This window comes from Chenopodium album, chromosome 4 (genome assembly GCF_948465745.1).
Source record: "Chenopodium album chromosome 4, dcCheAlbu1.1, whole genome shotgun sequence".
NCBI classification, from domain to species: Eukaryota; Viridiplantae; Streptophyta; class Magnoliopsida; order Caryophyllales; family Amaranthaceae; genus Chenopodium; species Chenopodium album.
Window position 1 is genome coordinate 13,558,676 of NC_137837.1, and position 18,845 is coordinate 13,577,520.

The window sequence follows — 18,845 nt, forward strand, 5'->3', positions numbered from 1 at the left end:
AGGAGAAGAGAGAGAGAAGTTTATTTGGGTTTTTCTCCACTCTGGGCAAAGTTGATTTGCCTCATAAGTGGGATATTTATACCCTTTCTCTACCAATCCCTTTTTCCCTAAACTTCCCTCTTTTAGTTTTTCCTAATTCCTTCCCTAATAAAACTTGTTAAAATTAAACTTTCTTAAAATAAAACCCCAACATTTATAAAGAAAGAAATTAAATAAACTTTCCTTTTATAAAAATATTAGTTAAAAATACCATAATTAAGATATTAAAATTATTCAAATACTTTATAAAATACATATTTTAAAATAAAATATGTATAAAAATACGGGGTATTACATTATTATTATTAAGCTGTCAAATATCCCATTGTTTCACAACAGCAAGAGCAAGCACAACCCTTACAGTTGTTAATTTGGCTACAAGACTAAATGTATGTTTGTAATCTTTCCCTGAAATCTGTTTGTCACCTCTGGCTACCACCCTTGCCTTGCACATTTTAACATCGCCATTAGGCTTGAACTTAGTCTTATAGACCCATTTACATCCAATAGCTCGTTAATCAGATGGTAAATCAGTCAAGAACCGTGTATCATTCACCTCAAGTTCCTGTAACTCCTTGTTCATAGCTTCAACCCACTCAGGGTGAACCTTGACTTGGTTATATGTGGAAGGTTCATAAGCAGCTAGCACCATAGAAAGACTATGCAACTCATTAGGATGCATATGAGCCATAGAAGGTTCATAAAAAACATTAAAAGATGCAGATTGCTCAATGTCCTGTTCATGAACAATTTTGTGAACTGGTTTAGTTAACACAAAATCCTTGTATTTAGAAGGAAGTTTACAAGGTCTTGTAGAATTTCTACTTGGAACAGGAATAGGACAAGTTGTAGATGTAGAAGGTATAATAGGAAAAAACGCAGAAGAAGAAGAATAAGAAGAATTAGAGTCAGAAGAAAAAGAATGAGAAACAACAGAAATATTTGAATTTATTTGTGTTTGAATAGAAAAAGAAGGGGAACCAGAATTATGAGAGGAATCAAAAGATTGTAAAGTAGGAACAGAAATTGAACAATCCAATATTGGACTGACAAGATCAACTTTAAGTGGCTCAACTGAAACCCCATTTGAAACAAGGGCAGCTTTAAAAGGAAAAGAATTTTCAACAAACACCACATCTCTACTCAAGAAAACTTAATGAGTTTCCAAATCATAAAGTTTTTACCCTTTATGGCCAAAATGACAGCCAATGAAAACACACCTAGAAGACCTTGGTGCAAACTTGTCTGTTGTCTTTTGATTTGGATAAGCCAAACACCTTAAAACTTTGAGATGATCATAACAAGGGACAACATTCAAATTCTCATATGGAGTCTTCCAATTAAGAACAATACTAGGAAGTACATTTATCAAATAGGTGGCAGTAAGCAAGCAGTCACCCCATAATTTATATGGCAAGCCTACATGCAATCTCAGTGTTTTGGCAGTCTCAAGAAAATGTCTATGCTTCCTTTCCACCCTCCCATTTTGCTAAGGATTACCAAGAATACTCTTTTGATGCACAACCCCTTTCCCAGCAAAAAACACAGCACATGCTTTTTGAATTTTTTTTAGTCCCATTATCACTCCTTACAACCTTAATTTTCTTACCAAATTGAGTAAGAACATATTCAAAGAAGGCAGAAATAACATAAAACACCTGAGTTTTTGCATGAACTAAGTATGTCCAAGTCACTCTAGTATGCATGGTCATCCAATATTGTCAGAAAATATGTAGCACCAATAAGAGATGGTCTTGTGTATTTCCCCCAAAGATAAATGTGTAATTAAATAAAAGGATGCAAGAGCATGGGAATCAGACAAAGGAAAGGGCAACTTTTGATGTTTACCAAACACACATACTTCACAACTGAAATCCAAACTATTATTAATATTGCCAAAAGATGGAACTGATACATGCCTAAGTTTTTCTATAGAAGGATGACCTAATCTAGCAGGAAGCAAATCAATACTAGGTCTTACATAACTTGTAAGAACATTATTAGCAGAGAAATCAATAGTATTCACAAAAGAAGAAATTAGAACAAAATTGAACCTATATAGACTTGAGACTCTTGTGCCTGCAGCTTGCACTTTTTTAGTTGTAAGGTCCCAAAATGAACAAGAGTTTTGTTCAAATGCAGCAACAAGACCATTTTTATCTAACAACTTTCCTATAGAAAGAAGATTGTGTTTGAATTATGGAATATATAAGACATTTGGAATCCTAACAGTTGATGATAATTGTACCAAACCACTGTACTTAATAGACATAACAGTTCCATTAGGCAAAGAAACTCTAATAGGGGATTTCAATTGTTTAAGAGAAGCAAATAAAGCCAAATTAGAAGCCATATGGTCAGTAGCTCCTGTGTCAATGATCCAACTAGCTTTATCAAAGAATTTAGATAAACTAGTAGCATTGGAGGCATAAATAGTACCAGCAAAGTTGACAGAAGCAGTCAACAATGGATTATCATCAGTACCACCAATCATAAAACCTTCATTTTTTTGCATCATCTTTATCACCTCATTGAAAACTGTAGAAGCCATAACAGGATCAAAAGAACCAGCAGCAGCACTTGACACTTAAGGAGCTTGTCCAAGAATACCAAACTGATCATTCTGAGTCACATTACTAGCAAAACGTGTGAAATTACCATTTCCACCAAAAGAACCAGCACTAGAAGTAGCACCAGAAGAAGCATCCTCAGGAATTCCTTTATTCCACCAAGGAGGAAAACCATACAGTTTGAAGCACTTATCAATACTGTGCCCTTTCTTTTTGCAGTGTTGACACACTGTATCTGGCTTGAACTTCTTGAAATCCTTTTTACCAGAAAAATTAGGTTTAGGAAACACCTTAACAGCCTACAAAGCATTTACCTCAACTTCACCAGAAACACTAGCATTCAACTTATTATGTTGTTCAATCTAATATAAGGTATAGTAAGCCTTATGAACATGTGGCAAAGGATCTGCAACAAGAATATTTGTCTTGACTTGATCGTAATTTTTGTTAAATCCAAAAAGTAACTGCATCAACTTAACCCGCTGATCATTCTCAAGAATCTTCTTCAATATGTCACAAGAACACTGTGCCATTGCATCACAAGTACAATCTGGAAAACCTTCAAGGATCTGCAATTTTTCCCAAACAGTCTTCAATTGACCATAATATTCAGCAATCGAGAAATTATTCTGTTAAATACTAGTCAAACTCTTATGCAACTAAAAGATTCTCGGAGCTGAAGTATGACCAAAATGTTCAGCTAATTCATTCCACAATTGATGCGAAGAGTTCACAAACATGAACAATTCAGCAATCACCTTATCCATGGAATTCAAAATCCATGACATCACCATCACCATATAATCAATGTGAAGCTGTTTCTGATAATCTGAAGAATCAGTTGCTGGCATAGGCAATGATCCATCAATAAATTGTAGGTTATTTCGAGCGATTAACGAAATCTTCACTGCACGACTCCAATTGAGATAATTCGAGCCAGACAGAACATGTGTTCCAAGTTGCATACCAAGATGATCTCCATTATTAAGGTAGTAAGGACCATTGAAGTTGATTGCATTTGTGTTCAATTGAGAATTAGACCAAACACCAGCCATTTAAAGAGGAAATCAAGAAATTAGGTCAAGAAAATCAAGAATCAAAGAGAAAATGAAATCGATTTGAACGAAATCAAATAATTTAACAAACAACAATGAAGATCAGAAAAGAATGATTTATAGAAAAATCAATCAAGAATCCAGGATTTTCAACTCTGATACCATGATAAGAAGCTGAATTTCATAAAGAAAACGAGAGGAAGAAGATGAACTAAGAGAGAGAAAATAGAAATCAATTTTATTGAATAAGAAGATCTCATTACAATAGATTACAGTTGAGGTATTTATTACAGGGGAATAAAATAGAATAATGCAGCTGAGCTGGCAAGGACTCTAACAACCTTGCTGACTAGGCATAACAACCTGAGATCATGTAAAACGCATGATCTCAATACATTATTTAGAGGTTTATAATTTATTTGTTCGATATGGTTATATCGTGCAACATTAAACAAAGATACAACATATTTTATTATATTAGCTAGTAAAAGATAGATGTAAACACACGAGGTTCCTTAATTACGCTCTTTGTGTTTAAATAAATGACACGTTTTGACTTTTACACTATTAATCTAATTAACTTTGACAAATATTTGTAATTTATACATAAAAAATAAAAATAGTCTTGTGGGTAATTGTTGAAACCCTCTCAATGAATAATTTATTAATATTCAATTGTTATAATTTTTACTCATTGATAATTAAAGATATTATCAGATAAGTTCCCAATTCTTTAATTCGAATCCAATGTCATTTTATCATTGATAATTTTTACTCATTTATATGTTTTGGGAAATAGCGGTATTCTGGAACCATATGAGAGGTATTAAATTTGTAAATTATCACAGTCACTAAGATTTCATTGAATTTTACATCGTATCCAATGTCGACCACCTTCATTAATACTCTTTCTCTGGTTATATGGAAGGGGGTTTGAGGACCACATTGTTCAAATGCAACCCACTATTCGCAAAGAAGATGTGTGGATTAAACATGAAGCTGAATTCCTCGAGTGGTTTAGGTTGAAAGTGAGTATGATACGCATTTGACATCAACACGTTTTCTTACTTTGTTTCTATAACTTCACGACTAATATCAATTTATTTATATAATTATGCCATATGAGCAGGTGATTCAAGAAAAGCCAAATGATGAAATATTGTTTGCTTTGGCTATGGGCCCATCTAAGCGAGTGCGTACTTGGAGCCAATTCTATGTGAATGGATACAAATTCCAAACTTATGGCCATGGAAAACATAAGTCAACAATGAATTATGGAGTAAGCGTATCCAATGAAGATGGTGGTGATTATTTTGGTTTTCTAGAGGATATCATCGAGTTGGAGTTCACTGGTGCCCTGCGGACTTATAAGACTGTTCTTTTCAAGTGCAGTTGGATGGATTCCACTAGGGGTATGAACATTGATCAGTACAAGCTTGTAGAAGTCAATCATACCAAAAAATACCCCAAGTACGATCCATTTGTGCTTTCTTACCAAGCAAACCAAGTCTACTATGCACCTTACCCAAGTCTGAAAAGAGACAAGGCTCAATGGTGGGCTGTGTTCAAGAAAAAGGCGAGGTCTGTTGTTGATGCACCAGTTGACGAAGACTTTCTACAAGAAACCAGTGCTGACATTCCAACTCTTTGTGCTCCGGATGACATTCCGGACTATGAAGGTGATGAAGAAAGTTTTGGAGATTCGGATACTGAAAATGAAGTGTTGCCCGATGCCCCTCCAGACGAGTCCAGTTTCAAATCTACTGATAGTGAGGACGAGGATGAGGATGACGGATTTTGGGATGACGATACCGATGATGATCTTAGTGCTGATGGGGAGGACGATTCAACTGAGATTTAGGAGATTGATTGTAACCTTGTTTTGACTTTTTAATTATGTAATCTTAATGGATTTCAATTTATTTTAAAAGACCATCTTAGTTTCAATGTGATATACTTGTGTAAATATGTTATTATTTATATTTTGCAAAGCCAAGGTTATGTGTGACAGTACCTTATAGATCGTGATATAACATGGCTATATGATTTTTACCGATGTTGATAATGTTTTTCTTATTGTAGGTTGTCATGGCCGGTGGTGGTCGTCGGAAGCTGAGACATGCCACCCCGAGAGAATTGTTTCCGTCGATAAGCCATGCAAATACGGAAACTTCTCAGGAAGTTACCCCATCCCCTGAGCCAGGTGTAGGCAGTTCTGGGACATCTACTCAGGTTTCTAAGACGCAAGACGGTAACTCTCCCATGGGTCAGGTTCCTACCCCCGTTGCGAGAAGGACTTTGCACCCGACGGGGTTATGGTAAGTTACTCATGGTTATCTTAATTTGCATTCCAACTTGAACAATCTTGGTTAGATTTGTATGTAATGACTTCATTTGTTTGCTTATTGGTACAAAGGTTCGATGATAACACCGTGAGCACCTCCATTACAAATATTTTTCAAGCAAATTGGCGCGAACCATGGCTTAACTATGAAATGGTTGACAAGGATACTAAGACCCACTGGTGGAACTCGTTTACGGTATTATAAAACTCCCAAGTTTAGTTTACTCATCTAACTTTGTTGTTTTTTGGTTACTTATTACAATAAATTATTATACATTTTATTTTTCTTGTTTGCAGAAACAATACCTTTGGAATGCTGATCTTGATGCCCTCGTGAAGAAGGAGTATGAAAAGAAGGCACATAAGAGGCTGAAAGAGATTACATACAATGTTTCGGTGAGAAACAAGGCAGTTCCAGTATGGATGGGAGAGGCTATGTTTGAGCGAATTATGGCGAAAAGAAAGGATTCGGTATTTCTGGAGAGGTCAGAAAAAGCGAAGAAGAACAGGAGGGGCCGCTCCCTGTCTAATCCAATTGAGTCGTCACACTTCCAAGGTTCTATCTCTGCATCAAAGCATGCAAAGAAAATGGTAATACTTAATGGTATATAATGATACTGATATGTTTTAGTAGTTACATACACTAAGCATTTATGGAGTTATTTGATTTGTGCAGGCTCAGAAAGCCGGTGGAGTGCTTCCAACTGCTCCGGAGGTGTTCCTAAAGACACATTTCAAGGAAGTTCCAGGAAAAGGAAAAGTTGCGGCTAACAAGAGGGCACAACAAATCTCGGTAACACATCTAACTTTGGAAACTAATGAAATTATTTTGTAAGGAAGCATGCAAAACATAGGCACTTATACTTGTGATTTGAAATTTGAGGAACCTATAACCTTGTAAATGCTTGAAAATGTCTATGATTAACCAATTTGAACCTATAAACATAATTATTATGCTAAATACGAGTTGTTTGATTGATAAAATCTTAGAATATAGCAAAAACAAAGAAAATGGGTAAGTTAGAAGGTCATTTAAGCCATTTTATCCTACTCATGAACCTATAGCCTTGAATATGCATGAAAATGTGTAAGTTTTTGCAATTTGAACCTATAAACATGTTTACTATGCTAAATATGAGTTGTTTGATTGATAAAATCTTAGAATATAGCAAAAACAAAGAAAATGGGTAAGTTAGAAGGTCATTTAAGCCATTTTATCCTACTCATGAACCTATAGCCTTGAATATGCATGAAAATGTGTAAGTTTTTGCAATTTGAACCTATAAACATGTTTAATATGCTAAATATGAGTTGTTTGATTGATAAAATCTTAGAATGTAGCAAAAAAAAAAGAAAAATGGGTAAGTTAGAAGGTCATTTATGCCATTTTAGCCTAGTCACGAACCTATAGCCTTGTAAATACTTGAAAATGTGTATGTTTTCGCAATTTGAACCTATAAACATGTTTAATATGCATAATTTGTTTTGTTTGATTTCAGGAAGCCTACCAAAAGAAGCTTGACGAGTCTTCCACTCAAGAAGGGTCACAACCGGACCCTAACCAGCTATACTGGGAGGTCATTGGTGGTAGGAAAAAGGGTGTAGTGAAGGGCCTAGGTGCAAGTGCTAGTTTGTTTTACACCCCCTCTTCCGAGAAAGGCTCGCAATCGTACAATCCTTCTATAGCTTCACAGTTGGAGGAACGTGTGCAAGCCGAGGTTGCCGAGCGAATAGAGGAGGCAAAAGTGCAAATGCAGGCACAAATGGAGGCACAGTTTGCAACGCAATTGCAGGAGGCATTGAAGAAGGAGCAGGAGGAGGCAGCAATTGAGAGTAAGCGAATGATGGAGACAATGTTGCAGAACTTGTTCCCTAACTGTTCAGGTGGTCCTCCATTTCAGTTTTGTAGGGAAGATGACCCGGACATGAGTGGTGGTGGGCTTGGTCACCAGACTCCGGTGTCGTAGTTTTTGTTCATAAAGCTCTTACATTAGTATTGTTGATATAGGCCTTAGTATTTTTTGGGGGGAATATAGGCCTTAGGTTTTTTTTTGGGAATAGGCCTTAGGTTTTTTTTGGAGGGATATAGGCCATTTCGTTATTTTTTGGGGAATATAGGCCTGAAATTGGTATTATATTGTTACATGTTGGCCTTATCTATTTTTGGAAGGAACATAGACCATTACTTATTCATATAGACCTAACTTAGTTTTATATTTAAGCTTATAAAACTATTACTAACTAATTAATATTACTATTAACTTGAACATTATTATTGTATGTATTATTCGAAGTTGGACTTTTTAATTGTTAATATTATTATCTATATGGATTATGCATTTTATTTTTATTTTAAATTAATTTTGAAATTAAATCACATGATAACAGGTTATAGGTTCAGGTTAGGATGGAATTGTTAATGCAAATTGTAATTATTTGTAAATTGCGTTATAATAATAAAATTGCCCTGTTGCAATTGTATGAGGAATTGCGACCGTTTGTCTAACCTGTCGCAGATCCCATGTTTTTGCGACCGTTAGGGCTTGTCGCAGATCACATGAATTTGCGACCGTCACAGGCGGTCGTAATTTACTGAAAATTGCGACCGGTAGGGCCTGTCGCAGATCCCATGTTTTTTGCGACCGCCAGGCCCTGTCGCAGATCACTGGAATTTGCGACCGTCTCAGGCGGTCGTAATTCATTGGAAATTGCGACCGTCACTGCCTGTCGCAGATCCCCTAGATTTGCGACCGTCATAGGCGGTCGTAATTTCCAGCAATTGCGACCGCTTTGCATGTCGTAAATATCAAATTACGTCAGTTAAAAAAACGGTCGTTGAAAATATGAAAAACAGTCGCAATTTGATCTGCGACCGCCAAGTGGTCGCAATTTTTTTTTTTGCGACCATTCAAATTACGACCGTGCAGTTGCGACCGGTGACGGTCGCAATTGTGAATAGCGACCGTTTTCCTCAAAAATTGCGACCGGTTTTGATGGTCGCAATTCACTGGTTTTTTTTGTAGTGCCTCGCCGTGACGCCACCGTCTCCATCGCAAGCTACGTGTCCAAGAAACGGGGGTCCGACTTGGGGAAGAAGTTGGGTCCGCAATTCGATTCGAAGATTGAACTTCAACAAAACCCCCTCGAATTGAAAACCATAACCCTTCCCTTCCTTTCCTCAATTGATCTGAGAAAGTTCGTTATTGATGTTGCTGTTTGAGGTCACGAAATTGCAGAGCGATTGAGGGTTTGTGTTGGATTTGACGGGGTGGAGGCAGTTTCAAGTGGGGTTGGGTTGGTTTTGGGATGCGTGACGGTGGTTGTAAGGGATTTTTGTGGTGGGTTGAGGTGGTGCGGTGGTTGGGTGGTGGAGAAGATGACGGCAAGTCGGCAATGCCGGTGGTGCATGCATAGAAAAAAAAAAGAAAAAAAAATTAAAGGTCATGTGACCGGAACGTGGGTGGTCAACGCCGGAAAAGTGAGTCAACGGCCAGATTCCGGCAAGTGGTAGTCCCTTACAATATTTTTTTTTAAAGAGGTAGTCATTTACAACAATTTTTTTAAAAGGTAGTTTTTCACAAAAAGTTGTATATAAAAGATAGATTTTTTACAAAAAAATCCTAAAAATTATACATTAGAAAAATATATATGTACAAAGATCGAAAAAATAGATTTCACCCCCACTTATCAGTTTCTTGGATGAAATCCGTTAGTCGGGCCCACTCTAAACATGTGTCAATAAGGAATTTGTTTATAAAAAATAAATAAATAAAAATTAAAAAAAAACCTAAACCCTTACCTAACCTAGCCCCACCACCAGAACCACCTGCCCAGCTGCCGACAACCTAAACCCAACTGCCGGAGCCCCTTGATCCCACTAAAACTGTCGACTCCACCACTTCCCCCGTCCCCGGCCTTTCTTAGAAAACCACCCTAGCCCCCGCAATCACCTCACACACTGCACCAGTCCACTAAAGGAAAGCAGCCCCTGTAATCACCTCACGCACCACACCGATCCACGCAACTAATTCGCTCTCCCCTGCCATGCTCAGCAAACTCGCGCTCACTCTCTCCTTCCTTGAATCAGAAAATCTAGGTTTAGGATTTTTGGCCATTAGAATTTTGACCGTTGGGCTTTAAAAGAAGATTTTTCAGTGGGGTGTTTCAAGGTTGGGTTTGGCGAGGGTGTTTGGTGGCTGAGGTGTCTTTTCAAGGTCAGATGAGGTGGATTTTTTGGTGGCTGGGGGTGCCGATGGTGGGGATGGGATAGGGAGAAGGGTTGCTGGTGGAAGGTGTTAGGGTTGTCGGTGGTTGGCTGGGTTAGGGTTTAGATTTTTTTGTAATTATTCTTTTTTTAAAACTAATGAATGAATGACACGTGTACATGATGAACCCCACTAAGTCACTAACGAATTTTATCCAAAAATCTGTGAAGTGGTGGTAAAATCCAATTTTTTTTGTTTTTTTTATAGTGTTATAATAAAAGTTTGAGATTTCGTGGTGTTATAATCCAATTTTTGAGAAACATGTGGTAATATTTTCTTAAATTTTTTATTTAAAGTTGGTGGAGCAAGTAAATGGATACTCATTTAAATTGCCATCCCTGGTACTATGTTTGCTCGAATTTTGATCAAGAGCAAATTAAATAGAATACATATTGATAATTGCAACAAACTTAATTGCTATCGTTTTAACACATATATAATTAGTACATATATATTTCAAAACCAAGGAGCATTATTCCCCGTTATAAGTTTATAGAAAATTTGACAATTACCACCTTCTATTTTGTCCATTTTAGCAATTATCAACTTCTATTTTTTTTTTTTTTTTTTTTGAAAATTACCAACTTCTCTTTTCAAAAACATCAAAAGTTACCACCTTCTTGCCTCCCAACTACTACACGACGTCATCTTGGGCCCACCCTTTACCTTCCCTCCCAGTTTCCCTCCCATTTCTCATTCCTAACTCGATTCTCATCTCCCCTTTCACTTTTTTTTCCCCAAACCACCAATAATTGTTCGTTAATTTTTATTTGGAGTAGTGCATTGAAGTGTTTCTGATTTTTTGGGGGGGAAAAGTGAAAGGGGAGATGAGAATCGATTTAGGAATGAGAAATGGGAGGGAAATAGCGAGGGAATGGAAAAAATTGGCCCTGAATGACGTCATGTGGTAGTTGGGAGGCAAGAAGGTGGTAACTTTTGATGTTTTTGAAAATGAAAGGTGGTAATTTTCAAATAAAAAAATTGAAGGTGGTAATTGCTAAAATGGACATAATAGAAGGTGGTAATTGTCAAATTTTCCTAAGTTTATTAGACATTATTGTAACAGCTGTATGATGTAATACAGCTTATTGAAGTCTTATTAGTACAGTGCTCCTTGGTTCGATCAAGTATAGATTAATCATATAATCAAATGACTATATGTGTAACCTACTTAATTTCTAGAGGATTTTCATTCTTTAAAAGCAGAGTTAGTACAATCAAAGCAGGCACCAAGATAAGCCAGTTTGTCACCGTGGTCCTTGATTTCGGCAGCAGCTGCAGCACCGGTTACGATGTCGTAGTAACGGCAAGCACTGCCGGAGGCATCCAGTTTTTCTTCTATTTCACCCCACTCCCTCTTTTGGAGGACTTCAAGTAACCCAGCTTCAACGTACACCTACAGAAAAGTACTCAGTAGTGTTCAATTTTTTGCTTTAAATTATCAAAATCAACATGATTAACAAAATTTCGATTACTTTTTTGTTCATGATTCTATCTAGATTACATTAGTTTCAAAATCATAAAGCCAGGCCAAAAATTGTAAAACTACACTGAATGAGCCCTAAATAATTCTTTTTTACGTTCTTAATTATTGATATTCTCTTTGTCCCTGGATGCTTGCCCCCTTTTCTTTTTTAGGGTCCCTTTGATTTTGCTCCATTCTACTTTTGGTTGTAATCCCTTACTCTCACAATCAATCCATTGGGCATGTTTGGCAAAATATATTTGTGAAGGTAGCTGTTAACTGTGTAGGTAACATTAATATTTTTCACAAAAAACTATAGATTAAATTTTCTACAGCTACCTCTAAGTTCAAAAGCTAATATTTATAACTTCTGATAAAAGATACCACCACCACTTAAAGTTACCCAACCACTACATTGCCAAACATTAAAAAAATTTGTTCAGTACTTATTTGCCTTTGTTAAATCATAAAAAACTACCTAAAAGCTAGCGGCGAACACGCCAAACTGTATCACTTTTTTTGAAAATAGTATAGTGCACCCGGGTGCACCATGCGCATGGTGCACCCGGAAAGAACATTAGGCTTATTTTAAAGAACATGAGAAAAAAAAAAGAGAACATACGAGTGTTTGAAAAAGAACATGCATAATAGTGTTCAACACAAGAACATGTTTGTGTTTGACAAAGAACATGGCCTCCGAAAAGAACATTAGACATATTTTAAAGAACATGAAATAAAAAGAACATGTTAGTGTTTGAAAAAAAAAAGCCAGTGTTTGAAAAAGAGCATGCTAGTATTTGAAAATGAACATGCATAATAGTGTTCAACAAAAGAACATGTTTGTGTTTGACAAAGAACATGACCTCCGAAAAGAACATTAGGCATATTTTAAAGAACATGGAATAAAAAGAATATGTTAGTGTTTAAAAAAGAACAAGCTAGTGTTTGAAAAATTAACCTTGCTTGGTTATCTTCTAGTTGGCTTCAATTCATTATTATTCTTCTTTCTCCTCTAATTGTTCTTTTTTGAACAACTTGTACTTTATAGATTTAATTATTATTTTTATTTTTATTTTTAAAAAAACCCCAAATTCACAAAATTAAACACCTTGACTTTAGAATTATTGACGAAAAACAATTTGCATGTACAAAATTTATACTTACATTTTACTTGAATCCACCATTTGTTTAAGTTGAAGGTTGAATTGTTGAAATAAATTCAATTTTTTTTCTTGGGTTTCACTTTGAAGATGAACAATTTTGTTATTTTGAATTTTTTTTGAAAAATAGAAAAAGATAGAGAGAAAAGTTATGGAGAGAGAAAATGAGTACTTTGGAAATGATTTTTACCCAAATTCATTGAAATTCTTAAATGAAAACGATGGTGTAAAGGAGATTAAAAATTGGCAACAAGAAAGAGAGTGATAGGAAGGGAAAGAGGAGTGAGAAATTGCAGGAGAAGAGAGTGATAGATTTGCACTTGCAAAAAAATAAAAACATGTTCATTTTTTACCCATGTTCTTTTAAATATACTAAATGTTCTTTTGGGTGCACCATGCGCATAGTGCACCAACCACAAATTACACTTTTTTCTCTTATCAACTCTTTTCAATGAAGTACACCTATATATGGGGCAAAAAAAAGAAGGGACGGAGGGAATATTTGAATTTTAAAAGGATAATTAAAAACAGTACTTTATTATTAGCTTCTATTCTTATAGATTTATTTTCAGTTCAATACAGTCCAGTTCTGCTCATTAGTTTATTCCAAATTATTACATTTTAGTTTAGCCCACCCTCAAAAAGAACATGCTTTTTTTTAACCAACGGCAAAACATACCTTATGTTCAGCTGAGTTCTGGGACTTGTACCAAGCCAAGAGCCACCCAAGTTGAGGAACATCCTTATCATAGTAACCATATATCACCGCGGCCTTGCACCCTGCAATCGCCGGGCCAGGGCCATACCCCGGAATCTTTGGAAAAGACGGAGCCCTGTGTACAAACGCACCACTACCATGCCCGCCAATAGTTATAGGAGGTTTATCTATGAAATGTCCAAACCACTCTTGAGTTGTGTTAAGCATAATTTGCTGCCCCTTAAAATTCATCACAGCTCCTGCAACCGTAGCGAGCTGTCTTACCTTACCATTGTCCTTGTTCTCCAGCAAGGTTTGTGCCTCCTTCACCACCTCGTTGATTGCTGTCATCTCTTTGTCAGTAAACCGGGTTGCACCGTGCATTTGTTGCTCCGACGCCATTAGAGTAAAGGTTAGTTCGTTGTGCTTTGTCTATATGATCAACTAACTTTGGTGTCACTAATTGTACATACATATGTAGTTATGTGTACATTGATAAAGTTGATCGAGGAAATGGTAAATATTTTTTAGTGGCAAATTGCAAAAGAATAAGAATTCTAATTAGTGGAGAATAATAATAATTCATGTTCTATATATATTCTCTTTTTATCATGAAGCAATTTTATTCGTATGATGTTGAGTTTGAGAATACACGTGCATTCAGCATACTTGTTTAATAATTTTAACAACTTTATACTATATTAAAGAGAATTATATTCGATGAGTTATACTAAAAGCTACTCAAAAGCTAGCGCCGAACACGCCTTTTGAGGTAGCGTTGAAAATTTAATCTATACTTTTAAAAATAAAATGTTGATTTTTATATATAATAGCTAGTCAACCGCTACTTTACCGAACCCTCATATCTAAATTATTTATCTTCAGAGCTTACAACTTGTTGACAGCTAATAGCTACATACACAACTCACAGTTATCTCAACGGCTACAATTACCTTCACAACTATATTTTGCCGAACATGCCCTATATCTTCTTGTTGTCATCAATAACTATATGCTAAAAGACATACCAACAATGACACATATTATTTTCTGGTATATCCTGATGTTATTATTTTTTTTTTAAATAAATTCAATTAAAGAAACAAATCTTATTTACAAAAATTCAATAACCTTATAAAATATAATTGCTTAAAATAAAAAAGGTTTTACATATCTTTAACACAAATATTTATATTAGCTATAAAAAAAATTCTTAACATAACTTTACTCATTTTCTACATCAATTAATATCTAACATATCTTTCATAATCCTTTATTTTGCTCAAAATTTGTAAATTAAACTATATTTTTAAGAATTTATTTTGTTTATAAAAACTAATTATAAGGATAGTTTAATAATGGTTATTAAAAATTAGTGTGCATGGCACAGGAACTAACCTATTTCACTATAGTTTAATCTAGCTATTGTGATTCTGATTGTTCTACGTAATTATAACAATAAGAATAATAATACACGTTCATGTTATGTGATATCAATTTGTATGGGATGGTAAGGTCGCTGATATGGATTAGGTAACCGAGTCGAAGCTTTGCATTTGGATCATGATCAATACCAACCCATTGTCCATATCAGCCTACTTCGCCTGCCACCTTGAGACCTACTTTTAGTAACATGGACACCTACCTCACACCTGATAAGACAACTACGTGACAGTGTGGCGCCATCTTAGATTCATAAATGCCCAGGCATATTTCCCTTATGAGACACAAACTTTTAACCTAAATACTCTTAAACCACTTTTATATTCTTATGATCTTAACCACTGACTTTAGCATTGGAGCTGTTATCCTCAAACTAACTCCGAAGGTAGCTAACCTAAGTTGACTGTGCAAGTATCCATTTTGACAATAAACCATTACTGGCCCAAATATATACAAGTTACTGAAATACAAAATACCTGAGATAATTATGATAATATATAAGCGTAGTGATATAAATATTATAAGAATCATATAATATGTGATATTTATTATATAGTGATACTAAATAGTAAAAATTCTACAATGTCATTCTTTAAAAATGACACCACAATTTGCTGATGTGGCAAAATCTGATTGGGCCGTATTTTGTATTTTTATTATTAATTTGAATTATTTTTAATGTCTATAATGTATTAAATTGTATTCTTTTTTGTATTCTTTTTAATACATGTATTTTTTTTAGAAATACATATTTATAAATTATGAAAAACTTTTTTACAATAAAAATTAATTTTCGAATTTATAATTATAATTATAAATCATAAAATTAAATTCATTCATCATTTACGTCAAAATTTTTCATCATCGTTCATCATCGATCATCATCACTCATCATTGTTTATCGTTCATCGTTCATCATCACTCATCATCGTTCATCGTTCATCATCGCTCATCATCGTTCATCATCGCTCATCGTTCATCATTCATCATCGTTCATCCATCAATCATACCTTAGATTAGCCCCCCATTCCCGAATTCAATGTTAATTGTTGATAATTTCGCATATCCTAGCTAATTAAAATCGTGATAAAATTTCAAAAATAATTGTGTTTTTGCATTTTGTTTTTTGCACTTTTTGATTTTAGGTTTTCGTTTATACAAAAATCTCAACAACAATCGCATTTATAATTATTTGCAAATGACGAATTTTGGAATAAATGGTTCGAAAATATGATTTATGTGGACTCAAATTGTGCAGTTTTGTCAAAGAACAAAGAGTGTCAAGTTTGTAGAAGATGAAGTTAGTCGCATGTTTTTAACTACCGCAACCCCTGTTTGATCTGTTAAATGTACTCAAGTTTTCTCGAAGCTGTTTGTGGGTGAGGTAATTACCTAAATTATCATTGGTCATGACATAAGAAAATAATCTTTTTTAAGTTATGGTATTAACCTTATTATATTATGGACTAGACAGAAAATTAAATTATGATATACGTTTTCACTCTAACATAATATACTTATATTTTGTTAAAAAAAAAATATAATATAGTTATATATTGTTAGAAAATTGATATTGTTCATAAGTATTTGTAAAGAAAGAATTCCTCTTTAAATGGTTCGAAATTTGTTTTATGTGGACTCAAATTGTGCAATTTTGTCAAAGAACAAGGAGTATCAAGTTTGTAGACAATGAAGTGGTCGCATTCTATTTGATTCGATAAATGTAATTAGCTTTTCTCGAACTTGTTTGTGGATTAGGTAATGACTTAAACTAAGTTTGGTCACTACATAGGAAAACAATGTTTTTTATACTGGTATGAACCTTATTATAATATGGAAGTGACAAAATATTAGATTATGATATACCTTCTCACACTATACTATAATTTACCTATATATTGTTAGAAAATAAATACTCCATATGTTTCATAATAATTGCAAATGTGGTGTTGGCTAAAAGTTTTTGAAAAATTATAGGGTTGTGGCTAGAAGGAGAATTATTTGATATAAAATATGGTTACTAGAGATATATTTAATTGTTAGTAAGAGAAAGAAATGTAGTAATTTAAAATAGTCTAAGTGGGGTTGATAGAAATAGAAAGTAATTATAGGTCATTACGAAATAAGAAAATATTGCAATTATTACTAAACGGATGAAAACGGAAAGTTTTGCGAGTATTATGAAACAACGGGAGTAATGGCTAAGCTTTAATGCTTGTTCAATTCATAGAGGTGTATATTAACTAAGCCGAGGATTACCTTGGGTATGTTCATGTTCATTTAACTTAGGCGAGTCCATGAACGATCCCGAAATTTTATATGAGAACATGAACAAGCTAAGCTTAAACCGAGCTTGAACCCGAGTAAGTTATTGATCGGCATTGTTCATTTATACTTGTACTTTTTTCACTAAATAATATTACAGATCACATATATTAATCTACATTAGCCCTACTCCAATCCAACTCCAACGTCAGACTAATTTTCAGATAAGATTTGTATGTAACATACGTTTTAATTTAACTAGTTACATAGATCACGTATATTTTTCTTACATTTTATTTTGAATAATGAAGACTGAAACTAGTTTCATATATATATATATATATATATATATATATATATATATATATATATATATATATATATATATATATATATATATACACACACACACCTATTTTGAAAAATAAGGTAGCATGATATTTCAAAGTATTAACCTTTAATTTAATAGTAATGGTAAAAACTACTGCTAAATTAAACAACCGTACGTCTACACCAATTGCAAACAAATTGTAAACTCATCATTTTATTATGCATATGACTTAAATAGTTCTATGAGATAATTAATTCTCATGGTATTTTCTTTATGGCCTAAAACTTTTTTAGTAAAATGAAATTAAAATTTATTAGCTATAATGTATTATTTTTAATTTAACAAATCATAATTTAGTTGTACTAATAAAGGTAATAACCTTTTCTATTATAGGTCATAACATAAGTTCAATTTTATTTTTATTTTTTTAATAACTCCCTCATAAAATTTGTTCTAAAACAAATCCCTTCATTTTCATTTTCCGTTTAAAAAAAACCCTTCTATAAATTTGAAACTAAAAGCAGTATTTAATTGAAAATTTTTAAGCCATTTTTGAATTTTTTTGAGTTGAAGCCCTTATTGAATTTGTAAAATAAAATACCTAGAATTTCGTTAGTTTTCAGATTTAAACTTCAATATCTTTGACCAACTCCCAACCGACTCATTTAGTCATTTACTCATCTCAATTTTTAATCTCAATATGCACCATCACAAAATTCTCGTTTAAAAAATTATATACTTATGTTTTTTCAGCTATAAATCATTTATTCGGAATTTAAGATAGCAAGTGATTTATTAGTGACATTTGAATAGATTTAATATAATAATATTTGATTTCCTAAATAAAATCAACAAACGTGCACATACACAATTATATAAAATTAACAATTTAAATAGAAAAACAATTTTTAAATAAGACAACTCTGCAAATATATATAGGGAAAATATATGTAGTGTCTTTATTACATGTCAAAAGCAGAGCTACACAAACCGAGTTCAAGCAAGAAAAAAAAAAAAAAAAAACAAACAAAAATATTTATGCGGGATGTTCAATGTTGTTTAGATAAGTTGCAAAAGTCAAACCATAATAAGAAAGGACACAAAAGGTAATTACAAATTAAGTCATTTAAACATATTATATCTTCTAATTATCTTAATCATTGAATTCTTCACGTCCAGACTGATACCCATCTTCAGGAATGATGCGGCTG

The 18,845-nt window shown here is 33.9% G+C and overlaps 4 protein-coding genes across 4 annotated transcripts; 2 read left to right on the forward strand and 2 right to left on the reverse strand.

Annotated features, from left to right (window-relative positions):
• Positions 1 to 553: 553 nt before the first annotated feature.
• On the reverse strand, positions 554 to 3,664 carry LOC145627681 (uncharacterized). Its single transcript, XM_081680039.1, has 7 exons — positions 3,368 to 3,664; positions 3,002 to 3,178; positions 2,698 to 2,908; positions 2,293 to 2,577; positions 1,888 to 2,211; positions 1,260 to 1,458; positions 554 to 1,178 (listed from the first exon to the last, which is right to left on the reverse strand). The coding sequence occupies exons 1-7, from the start codon at positions 3,662 to 3,664 to the stop codon at positions 554 to 556; spliced, it is 2,118 nt and encodes a 705-aa protein (XP_081536165.1).
• A 780-nt stretch (positions 3,665 to 4,444) lies between these two features.
• Positions 4,445 to 5,594, forward strand: LOC145626724 (uncharacterized). The gene is made up of 3 exons (XM_081679193.1): positions 4,445 to 4,487; positions 4,593 to 4,692; positions 4,794 to 5,594. The coding sequence occupies exons 2-3, from the start codon at positions 4,618 to 4,620 to the stop codon at positions 5,523 to 5,525; spliced, it is 807 nt and encodes a 268-aa protein (XP_081535319.1). The 5' UTR covers positions 4,445 to 4,487; positions 4,593 to 4,617; the 3' UTR covers positions 5,526 to 5,594.
• A 37-nt stretch (positions 5,595 to 5,631) lies between these two features.
• On the forward strand, positions 5,632 to 8,014 carry LOC145627682 (uncharacterized). The gene is made up of 6 exons (XM_081680040.1): positions 5,632 to 5,661; positions 5,747 to 5,982; positions 6,081 to 6,204; positions 6,306 to 6,599; positions 6,685 to 6,801; positions 7,508 to 8,014. The coding sequence occupies exons 1-6, from the start codon at positions 5,632 to 5,634 to the stop codon at positions 7,973 to 7,975; spliced, it is 1,269 nt and encodes a 422-aa protein (XP_081536166.1). The 3' UTR covers positions 7,976 to 8,014.
• A 3,018-nt stretch (positions 8,015 to 11,032) lies between these two features.
• LOC145626725 (uncharacterized) lies at positions 11,033 to 14,116 on the reverse strand. The gene is made up of 2 exons (XM_081679194.1): positions 13,578 to 14,116; positions 11,033 to 11,669 (listed from the first exon to the last, which is right to left on the reverse strand). Exons 1-2 carry the CDS (start codon positions 13,995 to 13,997, stop codon positions 11,463 to 11,465), a joined length of 627 nt encoding a protein of 208 aa, XP_081535320.1. The 5' UTR covers positions 13,998 to 14,116; the 3' UTR covers positions 11,033 to 11,462.
• Between the last annotated feature and the right edge of the window lie 4,729 nt (positions 14,117 to 18,845).

Bases quoted from the DNA above. Each gene is read 5' to 3' on its own strand.
- LOC145626724 (XM_081679193.1), top strand. From the start codon at position 4,618: ATGCAACCCACTATTCGCAAAGAAGATGTGTGGATTAAACATGAAGCT. The intron at 4,693-4,793 runs GTGAGTATGATA...CCATATGAGCAG, and splicing joins TCGAGTGGTTTAGGTTGAAA to GTGATTCAAGAAAAGCCAAA.
- LOC145626725 (XM_081679194.1), bottom strand. From the start codon at position 13,997: ATGGCGTCGGAGCAACAAATGCACGGTGCAACCCGGTTTACTGACAAA. The intron at 11,670-13,577 runs GTATGTTTTGCC...ACTTTTCTGTAG, and splicing joins AGAACTCAGCTGAACATAAG to GTGTACGTTGAAGCTGGGTT.
- LOC145627681 (XM_081680039.1), bottom strand. From the start codon at position 3,664: ATGGCTGGTGTTTGGTCTAATTCTCAATTGAACACAAATGCAATCAAC. The intron at 3,179-3,367 runs GTGATTGCTGAA...GAAAAATTGCAG, and splicing joins TTTTGAATTCCATGGATAAG to ATCCTTGAAGGTTTTCCAGA. The intron at 2,578-2,697 runs GTAATTTCACAC...TGGCTTCTACAG, and splicing joins TGGTTCTTTTGGTGGAAATG to TTTTCAATGAGGTGATAAAG.
- LOC145627682 (XM_081680040.1), top strand. From the start codon at position 5,632: ATGTTATTATTTATATTTTGCAAAGCCAAG. The intron at 6,205-6,305 runs GTATTATAAAAC...TCTTGTTTGCAG, and splicing joins ACTGGTGGAACTCGTTTACG to AAACAATACCTTTGGAATGC. The intron at 6,600-6,684 runs GTAATACTTAAT...TGATTTGTGCAG, and splicing joins CAAAGCATGCAAAGAAAATG to GCTCAGAAAGCCGGTGGAGT.